The sequence below is a fragment of the Rhinopithecus roxellana genome, chromosome 7 (genome assembly GCF_007565055.1).
Source record: "Rhinopithecus roxellana isolate Shanxi Qingling chromosome 7, ASM756505v1, whole genome shotgun sequence".
Taxonomy (NCBI): domain Eukaryota; kingdom Metazoa; phylum Chordata; class Mammalia; order Primates; family Cercopithecidae; genus Rhinopithecus; species Rhinopithecus roxellana.
The window spans coordinates 59609563-59627325 of NC_044555.1; the positions used below are offsets into that span (position 1 = coordinate 59609563).

General features: G+C 38.9%; 1 protein-coding gene across 7 annotated transcripts in view; it reads left to right on the top strand.

Moving 5' to 3' along the window:
* The window catches only part of F8 (coagulation factor VIII), a 224087-nt gene that overhangs the window by 146106 nt on the left and 60218 nt on the right, over positions 1–17763 (top strand). For 6 of the 7 annotated variants that reach the window (XR_004058312.1, XR_004058313.1, XM_010352837.2 and 3 more), the window contains 6 exons: positions 10533–10686; positions 12151–12363; positions 12649–12877; positions 13085–13267; positions 15849–15965; positions 16572–16643. Coding sequence is in view for 5 of the 7 variants with exons in the window: in XM_010352837.2 (XP_010351139.1) it covers positions 10533–10686; positions 12151–12363; positions 12649–12877; positions 13085–13267; positions 15849–15965; positions 16572–16643 (968 nt within the window). In the remaining 2 variants the exon portion in view is untranslated. Of the gene's footprint in view, positions 1–10532; positions 10687–12150; positions 12364–12648; positions 12878–13084; positions 13268–15848; positions 15966–16571; positions 16644–17763 lie in introns of those variants that run through there. The other variant, XM_030933684.1, reaches the window with a different exon arrangement.

Sequence of the window (17763 nt, forward strand, 5' to 3'; positions counted from 1 at the left end):
AACAAAGCCGCTGGGAAGCTCGAACTGGGTGGAGCTCACAGCAGCTCAAGGAAGCCTGCCTGTCTCTGTAGTCTCCACCTCTGGGGACAGCGCACAGCTGAAGACCAACAGGGGAAGTAGCGGGAGCCGGTGCAGACGCGAACGACTCTGTCTGACAGCTTTGGGGAGAGCCGTGGATCTCCCAACGCGGAGGTTGAGATCTGAGAACGGACAGACTGCCTGCTCAGGTGTGTCTCTGACCCCTGAGTAGCCTAGCTGGGAGAAATCCCCCACTAGGGGCAGTCTGACACCCCACACCTCACAGGGTGGAGTACACCCCTGAGAGGAAACTTCCAAAGGAAGAATCAGACAGGTACACTCGCTGTTCAGCAATATTCTATCTTCGGCAACCTCTGCTGCTGATACCCAGGCAAACAGGGTCTGGAGTGGACCTCAAGCAATCTCCAACAGACCAACAGACAGTCCTTCTGACTGTCAGAAGGAAAACTATCAAACAGGAAGGACACCTATACCAAAACCCCATCAGTACGTCACCACCATCAAAGACCAGAGACAGATAAAACCACAAAGATGGGGAAGAAGCAGGGCAGAAAAGCTGGAAATTCAAAAAATAAGAGCGCATCTCCCCCTGCGAAGGAGCGCAGCCCATCGCCAGCAACGGATCAAAGCTGGTCAGAGGATGACTTGGACGAGAGGAGAGAAGAAGGCTTCAGTCCATCAAACTTATCAGAGCTAAAGGAGGAATTACGTACCCAGCGCAAAGAAACTAAAAATCTTGAAAAAAGAGTGGAAGAATTGACAGCTAGACTAATTAATGCAGAGAAGATCATAAACGAAATGACAGAGATGAAAACCATGACACGAGAAATACGTGACAAATGCACAAGCTTCAGTAACCGACTCGATCAACTGGAAGAAAGAGTATCAGCGATTGAAGATCAAATGAATGAAATGAAGCGAGAAGAGAAACCAAAAGAAAAAAGAAGAAAAAGAAATGAGCAAAGCCTGCAAGAAGTATGGGATTACGTAAAAAGACCAAATCTACGTCTGATTGGGGTGCCTGAAAGTGAGGGGGAAAATGGAACCAAGTTGGAAAACACTCTTCAGGATATCATCCAGGAGAACTTCCCCAACCTAGTAGGGCAGGCCAACATTCAAATTCAGGAAATACAGAGAACGCCACAAAGATACTCCTCCAGAAGAGCAACTCCAAGACACATCATTGCCAGATTCACCAAAGTTGAAATGAAGGAAAAAATCTTAAGGGCAGCCAGAGAGAAAGGTCGGGTAACCCACAAAGGGAAGCCCATCAGAATAACAGCAGATCTCTCGGCAGAAACTCTACAAGCCAGAAGAGAGTGGGGGCCAATATTCAACGTTCTTAAAGAAAAGAATTTTAAACCTAGAATTTCATATCCAGCCAAACTAAGTTTCATAAGTGAAGGAGAAATAAAATCCTTTACAGATAAGCAAATGCTTAGAGATTTTGTCACCACCAGGCCTGCCTTACAAGAGACCCTGAAGGAAGCCCTAAACATGGAAACGAACAACCGGTACCAGCCATCACAAAAACATGCCAAAATGTAAAGACCATCGAGGCTAGGAAGAAACTGCATCGACTAACGAGCAAAATAACCAGTTAATATCATAATGGCAGGATCAAGTTCACACATAACAATATTAACCTTAAATGTTAATGGACTAAATGCTCCAATTAAAAGACACAGACTGGCAAACTGGATAAAGAGTCAAGACCCATCAGTCTGCTGTATTCAGGAGACCCATCTCACATGCAGAGACATACATAGGCTCAAAATAAAGGGATGGAGGAAGATCTACCAAGCAAATGGAGAACAAAAAAAAGCAGGGGTTGCAATCCTAGTCTCTGATAAAACAGACTTTAAACCATCAAAGATCAAAAGAGACAAAGAAGGCCATTACATAATGGTAAAGGGATCAATTCAACAGGAAGAGCTAACTCTCCTAAATATATATGCACCCAATACAGGAGCACCCAGATTCATAAAGCAAGTCCTTAGAGACTTACAAAGAGACTTAGACTCCCATACAATAATAATGGGAGACTTCAACACTCCGCTGTCAACATTAGACAGATCAACGAGACAGAAAGTTAACAAGGATATCCAGGAATTGAACTCATCTCTGCACCAAGCAGACCTAATAGACATCTATAGAACTCTCCACCCCAAATCAACAGAATATACATTCTTCTCAGCACCACATCGCACTTATTCCAAAATTGACCACATAATTGGAAGTAAAGCACTCCTCAGCAAATGTAAAAGAACAGAAATTATAACAAACTGTCTCTCAGACCACAGTGCAATCAAACTAGAACTCAGGACTAAGAAACTCAATCAAAACCGCTCAACTACATGGAAACTGAACAACCTGCTCCTGAATGACTACTGGGTACATAACGAAATGAAAGCGGAAATAAAGATGTTCTTTGAAACCAATGAGAACAAAGATACAACATACCACAATCTCTGGGACACATTTAAAGCAGTGTGTAGAGGGAAATTTATAGCACTAAATGCCCACAAGAGAAAGCAGGAAAGATCTAAAATGGACACTCTAACATCACAATTAAAAGAACTAGAGAGGCAAGAGCAAACACATTCAAAAGCTAGCAGAAGGCAAGAAATAACTAAGATCAGAGCCGAACTGAAGGAGATAGAGACACAAAAAACCCTCCAAAAAATCAATGAATCCAGGAGTTGGTTTTTTGAAAAGATCAACAAAATTGACAGACCGCTAGCAAGGCTAATAAAGAAGAAAAGAGAGAGGAATCAAATAGATGCAATAAAAAATGATAAAGGGGATATCACCACTGATCCCACAGAAATACAAACTACCATCAGAGAATACTATAAACGCCTCTACGCAAATCAACTAGAAAATCTAGAAGAAATGGATAAATTCCTGGACACTTACACTCTCCCAAGGCTAAACCAGGAAGAAGTTGAATCCCTGAATAGACCAATAGTAGACTCTGAAATTGAGGCAACAATTAATAGCCTACCCACCAAAAAAAGTCCAGGACCAGATGGATTCACAGCTGAATTCTACCAGAGGTACAAGGAGGAGCTGGTACCATTCCTTCTGAAACTATTCCAATCAATAGAAAAAGAGGGAATCCTCCCTAACTCATTTTATGAGGCCAACATCATCCTGATACCAAAGCCTGGCAGAGACACATCAAAAAAAGAGAATTTTAGACCAATATCCCTGATGAACATCGATGCAAAAATTCTCAATAAAATACTGGCAAACCGGATTCAGCAGCACATCAAAAAGCTTATCCACCATGATCAAGTGGGCTTCATCCCTGGGATGCAAGGCTGGTTCAACATTCGCAAATCAATAAACGTAATCCAGCATATAAACAGAACCAAAGACAAGAACCACATGATTGTCTCAATAGATGCAGAAAAGGCTTTTGACAAAATTCAACAGCCCTTCATGCTAAAAACGCTCAATAAATTCGGTATTGATGGAACGTACCTCAAAATAATAAGAGCTATTTATGACAAACCCACAGCTAATATCATACTGAATGGGCAAAAACTGGAAAAATTCCCTTTGAAAACTGGCACAAGACAGGGATGCCCTCTCTCACCACTCTTATTCAACATAGTGTTGGAAGTTCTGGCTAGGGCAATCAGGCAAGAGAAAGAAATCAAGGGTATCCAGTTAGGAAAAGAAGAAGTCAAATTGTCCCTGTTTGCAGATGACATGATTGTATATTTAGAAAACCCCATCGTCTCAGCCCAAAATCTCCTTAAGCTGATAAGCAACTTCAGCAAAGTCTCAGGATACAAAATTAATGTGCAAAAATCACAAGCATTCTTATACACCAGTAACAGACAAGCAGAGAGCCAAATCAGGAATGAACTTCCATTCACAATTGCTTCAAAGAGAATAAAATACCTAGGAATCCAGCTTACAAGGGATGTCAAGGACCTCTTCAAGGAGAACTACAAACCACTGCTCAGTGAAATCAAAGAGGACACAAACAAATGGAAGAACATACCATGCTCATGGATAGGAAGAATCAATATCGTGAAAATGGCCATACTCCCCAAGGTTATTTATAGATTCAATGCCATCCCCATCAAGCTACCAATGAGTTTCTTCACAGAATTGGAAAAAACTGCTTTAAAGTTCATATGGAACCAAAAAAGAGCCCGCATTGCCAAGACAATCCTAAGTCAAAAGGACAAAGCTGGAGGCGTCACGCTACCTGACTTCAAACTATACTACAAGGCTACAGTCACCAAAACAGCATGGTACTGGTACCAAAACAGAGATATAGATCAATGGAACAGAACAGAGTCCTCAGAAATAATACCACACATCTACAGCCATCTGATCTTTGACAAACCTGAGAGAAACAAGAAATGGGGAAAGGATTCCCTATTTAATAAATGGTGCTGGGAAAATTGGCTAGCCATAAGTAGAAAGCTGAAACTGGATCCTTTCCTTACCCCTTATACGAAGATTAATTCAAGATGGATTAGAGACTTAAATGTTAGACCTAATACCATAAAAACCCTAGAAGAAAATCTAGGTAGTACCATTCAGGACATAGGCATGGGTAAGGACTTCATGTCTAAAACACCAAAAGCAACAGCAGCAAAAGCAAAAATTGACAAATGGGATCTAATTAAACTAAAGAGCTTTTGCACAGCAAAAGAAACTACCATCAGAGTGAACAGGCAACCTACAGAATGGGAGAAAATTTTTGCAACCTACTTATCTGACAAAGGGCTAATATCCAGAATCTACAAAGAACTCAAACAAATATACGAGAAAAAAACAAACAACCCCATCAAAAAGTGGGGAAAGGATATGAACAGACATTTCTCAAAAGAAGATATTCATACAGCCAACAGACACATGAAAAAATGCTCATCATCACTCGCCATCAGAGAAATGCAAATCAAAACCACAATGAGATACCATCTCACACCAGTTAGAATGGCAATCATTAAGAAGTCAGGAAACAACAGGTGTTGGAGAGGATGTGGAGAAATAGGAACACTTTTACACTGTTGGTGGGATTGTAAACTAGTTCAACCATTATGGAAAACAGTATGGCAATTCCTCAAGGATCTAGAACTAGATGTACCATATGACCCAGCCATCCCACTACTGGGTATATACCCAAAGGATTATAAATTATTCTACTACAAAGACACATGTACACGTATGTTTATTGCGGCACTATTCACAATAGCAAAGACTTGGAATCAACCCAAATGTCCATCTGTGACAGACTGGATTAAGAAAATGTGGCACATATGCACCATGGAATACTATGCAGCCATAAAAAAGGATGAGTTTGCGTCCTTTGTAGGGACATGGATGCAGCTGGAAACCATCATTCTTAGCAAACTATCACAAGAACAGAAAACCAAACACCGCATGTTCTCACTCATAGGTGGGAACTGAACAATGAGATCACTTGGACTCGGGAAGGGGAACATCACGCACAGGGGCCTATCATGGGGAGGGGGGAGGGGGGAGGAGGGAGGGCTTGCATTGGGGAGTTATACAAGATATAAATGATGAATTGATGGGTGCTGACGAGTTGATGGGTGCAGCACACCAACATGGCATAAGTATACATATGTAACAAACCTGCACGTTATGCACATGTACCCTAGAACTTAAAGTATAATAAAAAAAATAAAATAAAATAAAAGAGCATTAAACATTTAATCTTAAAAAAAAAAAAAGTTAAACCTAAAACTGTAATATGAACCAGCAATTTCACAAAAGATAAATGAAAATATATGTCAACATAAATACTTGGGCACATATGCTCATAGCAGCATTATTCATAATAGCCCCAACCTGGAAACAACCTAAATGTCCATCGTTTGCTTAATGGATAGATAAAATGTGATATTCAGCAACAAAAAGGAATAAAGTATTGACACATGCTACATCACGGATGAACCTCTAATTGTAAGTGAAGAAAGCCTATTGTAAGTGAAGAAAGCCACCGAGAGATCTGATATTATAGAATTTATATTATATTAAATATCTAAAAATTGCAAATTTATAGAGACAGAGTGTAAACTGTTGGTTGTTTTGAGCCAGGTAGGGAGTAGGCATTAACTAATATGAGCTTGAAGGATCTTACTGGGGAGATGAAAATATTCTAAAACTGAGGCTTGGTGATGGTGGCATCACTCAGTACAGTTACACATAATCATTGAATTATATACTTGAAATGGATGATTTTTTTTGTGTGATAGGTTAAATATATCTCAATAAAGTCATTTTAAAAAAGAAAAAAAAAATCAGTAGCATTTCTATATACCAAAAGCTAACAATCTGAGAGAGAAATCATAAAAGCATTTTCATTTGTAATAGCTACAATAAAAATAAATATCTAGGAATAAATTTAACCAAAGAGGTGAAAGATCTCTATCCTGACAACTGTAAAACATTGATGAAAGGAATTGAAGAAGACACACACAAAATGAAAAGGTATCTATCCTATGTTCATAGAATGGAAGAATTCATATTGTTAAAATATCAGTACTACCAGATTGAATGTATTACCTATCAAAATGCCAATAACATTTTTCACAGAGATAGAAAAAGCAATCTTAAAATTTGTACAGAACCACAAAAGACCCAGATATGGTTTGGCTGTGTCCCCACCCAAATCTCATCTTGAATTGTAGTTCCCATAATCCCCACATGTCATGGGAGGGACCCAGTGGGAAGTGATTGGGTCATGGGGGCAGTTTCATTGTCCATATCACTATCAGCATTTTGGTGAAAGCTATTCAACGAATAGCCTGATGATGCAGTGGAAAAGACAAACCCATTTTCTGGGGAGAAATTCAATCCAGCTACAAGAATTTGTATAAGTAACAAGGAGCCAAGTGTTATTCACCAAGATAATGGGGAAAATGTGTCCAGGGCATGTTAGAGATCTTCGCAGCAGACCCTCCTGTCACAAGCCTGGAGGCCTAGGAGGGAAAAATGCTTCCGTGGGATGGGTCCAGGGCCCCCCTGCAGTGTTCAGCCTGGGACTTGGTGCCCTGTGTCCTAGCCACTTCAGTTAAAAGAGGCCAAAGTACAGTTTGGGCTATGGCTTCAGAGGGTGCAAGCCCCCAGCCTTTGTTCTGTGGGTGCACAGAAGACAAAAATTGGTTTGGGAACATCCGCCTAGATTTCAGAGGATGTATGGAAACGCATGGATATCCAGCCAGAGGTGTGCTGCAGAGGCAGAGCCCTCATGGAGAACCTCTCCTAGGGCAGCAAGGAAAAGAAATGTGGGGTGGGAGCCCCCAACAGTCACCACTGGGGCACTGCCTAGTGGAGCTGTGAGAAGAGGGCCACTGTCCTCCAGACCCCAGAATGGTAGATCCACTGACAGCTTGCACCATGCACCTGGAAAAACCATAGGCACTCAATGCCAGCCCATGAAAGCAGCCAGGAGCAGGGCTATACCCTGCAAAGCTACAGGGGCAGAGCTGCCCAAGGCTGTGGGAGCCTGCCTTTTGTATCAGGGTGACCTAAATGTGAGACATGGAGTCAAAGGAGAACATTTTGCAACTTTCAGGTTTAATGACTGCCCTATTGGATTTCAGACTTGCATAGGGCCTGTAGCCCCTTTGTTTTGGCCAATTCCTCCCATTTGGAATGACTGTATTTACCCAACACCTGTACCCCTATTGTATCTAGGAAGTAACTAACTTGCTTTTGATTTTACAGTCTCATAAGTGGAAGGGACTTACCTTGTCTCAGATGAGACTTTGGACTTGGACTTTTGGGTTAATGCTGGAATGAGCTAACACTTTGGGGAACTGTTGGAAAGGCATGATTCTGTTTTTAAATGTGAGGACATGAGATTTTGGAGGGACCATGGGTGGAATGATATGGTTTGGCTCTGTGTCCCCACCCAAGTCTCATCTTGAATTGTAGTATATTGTTTGTAAAAATTCCTGCCTATCCAGAGGTTTTTTTTAAAAAACACCTATGCTTTCTCTGAAGCCCACATTGCCAAGATGTTCATCATGGCAGTATGGCTTGTGACAGCAAAAATGACTCACCAACAGAAGCAGCTGGCTTCACTGCTCAAGTGATTATCCTGAACCATCCAGGCCAAATCAGTGCTGGCTCTCCACCTGTGTTGGATTGCCACACAGCTCACATTGCTTGCAGTTTCCTGAGCTGAAGGTGGTTGATTTCCTTCTGTTTAGAAGCTGGAAGATGACCCCCATTGTGATTTTTATTTCTATGGTTTCTTTCTAGTTTAGTCTTGAGGTCTCTCCCTTGAGAATGGTCATAAGCCAAGATAGCCACTTTCTAGGAGAGTCCTGACCAGGGAGAAGGTTAAGTTTGAGTGTGTCAGCTAGGTGAGACACAATGATGAAGTAAAAACAAAATAAACAGTGGAATAAAATACTAACAAGTACCTAGAAATAAGTCTAGCTAAAAATATGCAAGATGTCTATGGAAAAAAACTATGGAAATTTACTGAGTAACTTTAAAGAGTACCTAAATAACTTTCAATATACACCACATACATGAATTGGAAAACATGATATTTGAAAGTGTCAGTTATTCCCAAACTGATTTATAGATTCAGTGTAACCTGAATGAAAATCCCAAGTCTTTCCTTTTGTAGAGCTCAACAAGCTGATTCTAAAATTAATATGACAATGTAAAGGTTTACGAATAGCCAAGTCCTTCTTGAAGAGGAAGAATGAGAGTAATTGTTGTATAATATATTGAGACTCATTTTAAATCTATAATAATTAAAACAATGTATCAATTGGTATAGGGATAATCAAACAGGTAAATGAAATAGAATAGAAAATTCAAAACTAGTCTAACGCACAGACACTTAATTTATGAAAAAGGTGTCACAGAAGAAGAGTTTCAATAAAAGATGCTGGAAAATGTTGGTATCTATATAGACAAAACATTACATTGGATTCCTAACTCACACCATACACAAAAATCCATTCACGTTGCATTACAAGTCTAAAAGTAAAATATAAAATCATAAACATTTTAGAAAGAAAAAGTAAAAGAATGTATTAATAACCACAGGGTAGGGAAAGAAAGAGAATTGACATCAAGATACAAAAAGCACTAGCTAATAAGGATTTTTAAAATAAATTCCACACATTAAAATTACAAACTTGTGCTCATCAAAAGATAACATAAAAAGAATGAAAAGAGTAGCCACAGAATGGTAAATGTTTGCAATACATAAACCAAAGGACACACAAAGGAAACTTATATAATAGATTTTAACAGCCTTCTCTGTGTCCTCCTTCTCCAGCAATCAACGATATATAAGGTACTCTTTTGATTCAAAAAGAAAAAAGCAGATTATTCAAGAGAAAACTTAGCAGAAAAAAAACTTGGATAGGTGCTCCACAAAAGAGGAAATCCAAATGACTGCTACTCATAAGAAAAGATGCTCAACCTGATAGAACATCAAAAAATGTAAAAACACAGTCAATACCAGGTATTTGTAATAATTTGGAGCAAATGGAACTCTCATACATTGCTAATGAAAATGGAAAATGGTGCAGCTGCTTTGGAAAACAGTGTGGCAATACCTACCAAAGTCGAACACATGCATACCTAGCAATTCAACCACTATGTATGTGCCCAACAGAAATGCACATATATGTTCACCAAAAGATATGCACCAGAAGGTTCTAGCAGGCCCATTTGAAAGCGCCAAAGATTATAATGACTCAAATGTCCGTGATTAGGGTATATTCATATAATACTATACAACAATAGGAATGAACACACTATAGCTACATACAATAATATAGATGAATCTCACAACCAGAATGCTGAGTGAGAGAAGAAACAGAAGAATATATGTATTATGTTTTATTTACACACTTCAAAACAGGCAAAACTAAACTATATTTTTAAAGGATGTATGATTATCATAAAGATCAGAATGGTGGATACCTTCAGTGGGAAGGGAGAGAGTATGATTGAAAAGGGACATTCAGTGAGTCTTGTGGGTTATTGGCAATGTTACTGATCTGGGTGATGATTGCATTTTTGTACCAAAGGCATTTGTGTTTTATGCACTTTATTGTACATGTTTTAGTTCACAATTTTTTTTTAGTTCACAATTTTAATAGGATTGTTAAAAGTAAAAAGAAAAGAGGTCCAAGGGCTTGACCATGGGACTCTCTTATATTTGGAGTATGTTTATAAACTCTACATTCATTCAACATTCAACAAATATTTTTTGAGCAACTACTTTGTGCCAAGCACCATTACAGGTGCTGGGAATACAACAGTGAACAAAATAGACAAAACCCCAGTTTTCATGGAACTTACATACTAATAAAGCTTGGCAAGAGTATATTTCAAGGAAGATAAAGTGGTTGACTATGCAAAATGCTTCTCAGACACCTAGGAAAATGAGGATGTGAGGCATTTCTACCCACTTGGTACATAAAATTATTGCTTTTCCTCTGCTTTCTTTTCTCCAGGGCTCAGAGTGGCAGTGTCCCTCAGTTCAAGAAAGTTGTTTTCCAGGAATTTACTGATGGCTCCTTTACTCAGCCCTTATACCGTGGAGAACTAAATGAACATTTGGGACTCCTGGGGCCATATATAAGAGCAGAAGTTGAAGATAATATCATGGTGAGTTAAGGACAATGCAATTACAAGAAAATTAATTTTATATATTTATTTTCTTGCTGACTATAATGTATTCCCACTTTTGGAAATGTTTAAGTATACAAAAATAATTCCATAATTATCATGTTTGTGTATGTTCTTATATTTTTCCTGTGTATTTTTCTCCTTATATATTCAAATTATACCATACAGAATTCTGATTCTTGTTTTTTAACTAAATATCACATCATAAACATTTCTTATGTCATTAAAAACACTTCCTATGTATGTTTCTAAAATACTGCATAATAGTCTATTATATGAATTTTTGGAACCATAGTTTGTGTAACCATTTATTTGAACAACCTTTTAGACAGTTTCTTTTTTCACTATATAAATAACGCTGTAATCACAACAGTTTTTCTAAGATTAAAATTCCAGAAGTGCAATGTATTTGAGCATCTGAAGAGTTTTTCTTAGTAATTATTTGGTAATGTCCCTTGCGCATTTGTCTTTCATGGAGGAAGTGCTTTTCTTATTAATTACGTTGCCTTATATATTAGATAGTAAACCACTGAACATTTTAATGAAAAGTACTTTTTCAAGTTTTTGTTTTCTCTTAATTTTATAAACGATGGTTTTTGAAATAAAACAAGTTTTAATTTTTAGATAGTAACCCATCAATTTTTACTTTTTGACACTTTGATTGCTTTTACATTTATAAAAATTCCTGCCTATCCAGAGACTTTTTAAAAAACAGCTATACTTTCTTTGGTTTTTCTCTTACAGTTTAATTTTTTACATTTAACTTTTTAATACTTCCTGTAGACTAAAAGTTATTTTGGTGCATTGTGTGAACCAAAGATCAAAGTAGTTTTATTTTTTTCTGAAAATATCTATTCATTGTTTCAATTAATTGATTGTTTATATTAAGGATGTAGGCCGGGCGCGGTGGCTCAAGCCTGTAATCCCAGCACTTTGGGAGGCCGAGACGGGCGGATCACGAGGTCAGGAGATCGAGACCATCCTGGCTAACACGGTGAAACCCCGTCTCTACTAAAAAATACAAAACATTAGTCAGGCGAGGTGGCGGCACCTGTAGTCCCAGCTACTTGGGAGGCTGAGGCAGGAGAATGGCGTAAACCCGGGAGGCGGAGCTTGCAGTGAGCTGAGATCTGGCCACTGCACTCCAGCCCCGGTGACAGAGTAAGACTCCGTCTCAAAAAAAAAAAAAAAAAAAAAAAGTGTTTAGGAGTTTTCTCCTTTGCAACTTTGAGTTCATGCCTTAAATTTAGAATACAAAACCTCCTCAGGATTAGGTTTGGATTCTAACAGCATCCATCTGTACCACTTCTTCCAGGGTATTAAAAACTTTGATAAAGACCAAAAGACAGGTATTTCTTTTAGGGATGTAAACCCTAAGGACTTTAAGATCCTAGAAGATTATTCTTGCTTTTTTTTTTTTTTTTTGTCGTTATTGTTCTGCAGGTAACTTTCAAAAATCAGGCCTCTCGTCCCTATTCCTTCTATTCTAGCCTTATTTCTTATGAGGAAGATCAGAGGCAAGGAGCAGAACCTAGAAAAAATTTTGTCAAGCCTAATGAAACCAAAACTTACTTTTGGAAAGTGCAACATCATATGGCGCCCACTAAAGATGAGTTTGACTGCAAAGCCTGGGCTTATTTCTCTGATGTTGACCTGGTAAGCAGGTGTCTATTGTACTGACCACTTTTTGGTTTAAAAGAAATGGTCTTTGTGTGCTAAGAATTTTGGTTTTTATCCTACATGCAATGAGAAGCTTTAAATAGGGAGTTGATCATTATATTTGTGTTTTAGAAATGTCATTCTGGAATCTACTGAAGAGGATGGATTATATTTTTGGAAAATGGGAGGCAGGTTGGAGTGGCATAAAAATTGATGAGAAATCCACTCTGGTTCATAGGTGAGAGAGCTTATACTCATAGGATTGATGTCTTCCCTCCCTAGGAAAAAGATGTGCACTCAGGCCTGATTGGACCCCTTCTGGTCTGCCACACTAACACACTGAACCCTGCTCATGGGAGACAAGTGACAGTACAGGAATTTGCTCTGTTTTTCACTATCTTTGATGAGACCAAAAGCTGGTACTTCACTGAAAACATGGAAAGAAACTGCAGGGCTCCCTGCAATATCCAGATGGAAGATCCCACTTTTAAAGAGAATTATCGCTTCCATGGTAATATATCCCACATCCAAACATTATCACTGTGAAATGCAGATTGCACTTTGACAAATGAGAGTTGATCCAGGGCCTTAAACATTGTATTTATTTAGAGTATATCTGTGGGAGTGGAATCCTCATAGATGTCAGTTTTTTTGGTGGAGTGGAGGGAAAGAAACTTATATAATAGATTTTAACAGGCTTCTCTGTGTCCTTCTCCAGCAATCAATGGCTACATAATGGATACACTACCTGGCTTAGTAATGGCTCAGGATCAAAGGATTCGATGGTATCTTCTCAGCATGGGCAGCAATGAAAACATCCATTCTATTCATTTCAGTGGACATGTGTTCACTGTACGAAAAAAAGAGGAGTATAAAATGGCAGTGTACAATCTCTATCCAGGTGTGAGCTCGTTTGCGTTCTTTCTTCTACCTACTCTATTTGTTGAGTACTTACTTTAAATGGTCTAGGCACTGGGAACACAATCAGTGAACAAAGCAGACAAGCTCCATGCTCTCAGGTAACACTTCTTCATGCTCTCAGGTAACACTTTTTCAAACCTACAGGGAGATAAATAAATTAGCAAATGAACAAGATAATTTCAGATATAGAAAAATTGCTAAAAAGGAAATAGAACATAATAAATGGATAATTAATGTCACAGTACTTTCCTAGGGAAAAGGAATTTATTCCTTTATCATTTACCATCTCAAATCGCATAGGGCACCAGTAGTCATCCAAAGAGTGATTTGTTTATGTATGTAACCAATATATTGATTAAGCACTACTCATAATGTTGATCGCAACACAATTCTATTTTGGTTCTCCACTGTCCCTTTAAAATAGGTTTGGCTAGGTGCAGTGGCTCACACTTGTAATCCCAGCACTTTGGGAGGCCAAGGTAGGAGGATTACTGCAGTGAGCTATGAAAGACAGCAGCTATCAAGGGGCTTTGGGGAGGTATGATCATCACAAGGTACAGAAACAGAGGACTCAATCATGTCTCCCTTTTCCAATGCAATTGGATGAAATGGCTCCTTCCTCTCAGTTTAGAAAAGTATTGACATATTTTAAATCATAAAAATCAATCAAAACTTTGTGATCTCACATCCCCCAGAGCTATGTCTCTCTTCATCTTTGTAATAAAGAATAGTCCACATTTGTTTTCTTTGCTTGTTCACTTTCTACTTTCTCCTTAATCCATTGCAATCTGACTCTAAATTCTACCATACCACTGACTAAAGTCACAGGCCACAGTTTTCATCTTACTTTGCCCCTTAGCACTACTAGGTAAGGTTGATCACAGATGACTACACAACTCTATGCATATACTAACAATTATTGAATTTTTATTTTATTTTATTTTAAATTTTTTATTATACTTTAAGTTCTAGGGTACATGTGCACAACATGCAAGTTTGTTACATATGTTGGCATGCTGCATGCACCCAGTAATTCATCATTTACATTAGGTATATCTCCTAACGCTATTCCTCCCCGCTCCCCCCACCCCACGACAGGCCCCGGTGTGTGATGTTCCCCTTCCTGTGTCCAAGTGATCTCATTGTTCAATTCCCACCTATGAGTGAGAACATGCGGTGTTTGGTTTTCTGTTCTTGCAATAGTTTGCTGAGAATGATGGTTTCCAGCTGCATCCATGTCCCTACAAAGGACATTAACTCATCCTTTTTATGGCTGCATAGTATTCCATGGTGTATATGTGCCACATTTTTTAGTTCAACCATTGTGGAAGACAGTGTGGCCATTCCTTAAGGATCTAGAACTAGAAGTACCATATGACCCAGCCATCCCATTACTGGGTATATACCCAGAGGATTATAAATCATGCTGTTATAAAGACACATGCACACATATGTTTACTGTGGCACTATTCACAATAGCAAAGACTTGGAACCAACCCAAATGTCCATCAATGACAGACTGAATTTAGACCCTGTCTCTAAAAAAAAAAAATCCAGTTTAAGAGTGGGGGCAAACTTACCCTATTTCTTTGTAAAAATTCTGATAAGCCCTGTAACTTTCTCCTCACCCTTAAGTAATAAACAGGACTAAAGTCACTTTATATTACAAATACAGTTCAAATCAGAAATTACAATGTCTATCCCAAGATATTAATCAAAGTTCTGAACTTGATTTAACTTCAATCTCCCCTCCAACTTGAGCCTGCATCAGGCTGGAAGTCTGCACTGGAAAAGGGAGACATGGTTGAGTCCTCTGTGTCTGTACCTTGTGATGATTATGCTTTGCAACAGCCCCTTTATAGCTGCTGTTTTCAACTCCAACATGGATAGGTTAAAGGTAAGGGGATAAGATAGTTCTTACCTATTTACAGCTGGCACCATTGTTGTAAACTAGCTTAACACTGTTTGTGCCTGGCAATACTTAAAGTTGACTCTTTCTCCTGCAGGGCACTTTCAGGGAATTCTTTAGAGACTCCCTTACATGACTGTCATGAAATCCCCTTGACATGGTTTCTTCCACCTTTATTCTGGGTGGTCACTTGTGACTCATTTCTCAGCCCTCAGGGTTCACCTGCAGCTTCTTATTGCTGGGGTAACTTTACCCTTGTAGGCAGCCCTAGTGGACTGGATCCAGTGGGAACTCACCCTGACTTATCTCTTTCACAGAGTCCACATCTGGCCAATGGGAAACACGCCTTTTGCTTGGAAAAACCCTGGGGATGTAGGTCAATCATAATGCAGTAGCATTCTCCTGTCCCTATCATCAAAGAATTCAGTCACCCTGTTTCTCATTTCCTGGGGGGAGGGGAGTGGTCAGAACTCAATCTCCACGACCCCCAACTGTAAGGGTCACCGAGCAAGCACTTTGGGTTTGAGGGGTCTAAGAATAGTGGAACTACCAAATTTGGTAGGTCTACTCTGATATTTCACATAAACCAATGTATCTCATGCTCATTTTTTAGTGAAAAGAAATAATTTGTGTTCCTTTTGGTTTTTATAAGGTGTTTTTGAGACAGTTGAAATGTTACCATCCAAAGCTGGAATTTGGCGGGTGGAATGCCTTATTGGCGAGCACCTACATGCTGGGATGAGCACACTTTTTCTGGTGTACAGCAACAGTGAGTAGCAATGTGGGCAGAGGTTCCCTACCTCCTCAGCCTACTTCTTTACAGCTTTCCTCCTTTCTCGAATGGTTGCTTGTGTCAGGAAATAAATACAAGCTTACATCATTATCAAATTTAAAATGAATATTGCTGGTAGAAATCATCAGAGTTCTCAGAGGAGGGCAGATATACTTGAAGCTTTGAACGCTTTGAACCTGAAGCTCTAAATAATTGACCAGAAAAACACCTCATTTTCACAACTTGGTAAAGCTCTAAGATCTCCAGTAGCAGATTTTGGAATTTAATGTTGATTTAGTTACCAGATAACTTAGAAATATTACTTGGAAGAGTTTGGAGATTTAACCCTAAACAAGTAAGAGAACCACTGGTCTATTTATGTATGGACCCCAGTTTTTTCAGCTGTAAAATGTGAATCATTCTAGCACCCATTAGGATTAATTAAATGAACTAATACAGTAAAACATTTAGTACAGTTCTTGGCACATTTAAACACTAAAAAATATTAGCATTTGTTGACATTCTCCCATTTTCATTGACTTACATTTGAGAAGCTGAATTTTGTGCACTTCTAGTTACTGTGTTCCACCTGTTTCATTTCAGAGTGTCAGACTCCCCTGGGAATGGCTTCTGGACACATTAGAGATTTTCAGATTACAGCTTCAGGACAATATGGTAAATACTATTATTTTTGCTCCAAGAACCTGGGCTGATTATATCTTTTTTAATAATCTGTTGGAGAATCTCAGATAATGAATCCATCTCCATGCTTCTATTTGTTCTATTCCATAAGTGCCTCTCAAATACATCTCCTCCTCCCCACTTCCCACTGTGGCCATCTTAACTCTGGTCACCATCATTTCTTACCTGGGCAATGACACTGCCTCCTTAAATATCCTCCCTACCTTCAATATTTCTTCCTTGAGTCAATTATTTTCACTGTAGCAGGAAGCTACACTTTCCTATGAGCAGTAATGGTAACGTTTGACTAGGGTCTATAGAGAATTATCAAAAATTGTTTTAGAGCACTACTGCCCACAGGCAAAATGCAGCACACTGCCTGTTTTTGTATGGCATGTGAGCTATGAACAGATTTTCCATTTTTAAATAATTGACAAAAAGATGGAGACTATTTCACGACGTGAAATTATAAAATTCAAATTTCAGCATCCATAATAAAGTCTTATTTTGGAACACAGCCATGTCCATTAATTTACATATCATCTATGGCTACAGCAGCAGTAACATAGTTGCAACAGAGACCATATAATATGCAAAGCCTAAATGATTTACTATCTGGCCCTTTACAAAAAAAGTTTGCCAACCTATGTTTTTGTGGGGTAAAAAATCCCCTTGAAAAAGAGGCTTAAGAGTTGTATACCAAAATAGTAACATTTTTCACTAGGTGGAAGGGTTACATTTTAAAATTTCTTTTATTTGTATTTTTACTTATTTTTATTTTTACTTTTCATTTTCTGATTTTTCTACAATGAACATACATTGTATAATAAATAATAGGCCAGGCATGTTGGCTCACGCCTATAATCCCAGCACTTTGCGAGGCTGAGGCAGGCAGATCACCTGAGGTCAGGAGTTCAAGACCAGCCTGGCCAACATGGTGAAACCCTATCTCTACTAAAAATACAAAAATTAGTCAGGCGTGGTGGTGCACAATTGTAGTCCCAGCTACCTGGGAGACTGAGGCAGGAGAATTGCTTGAACTCAGGAAGTGGAGGTTGCAGTGAGCCAAGATCACGCCATTGCATTCCAGCCTGAGCAAGACTGAGCAACAGAG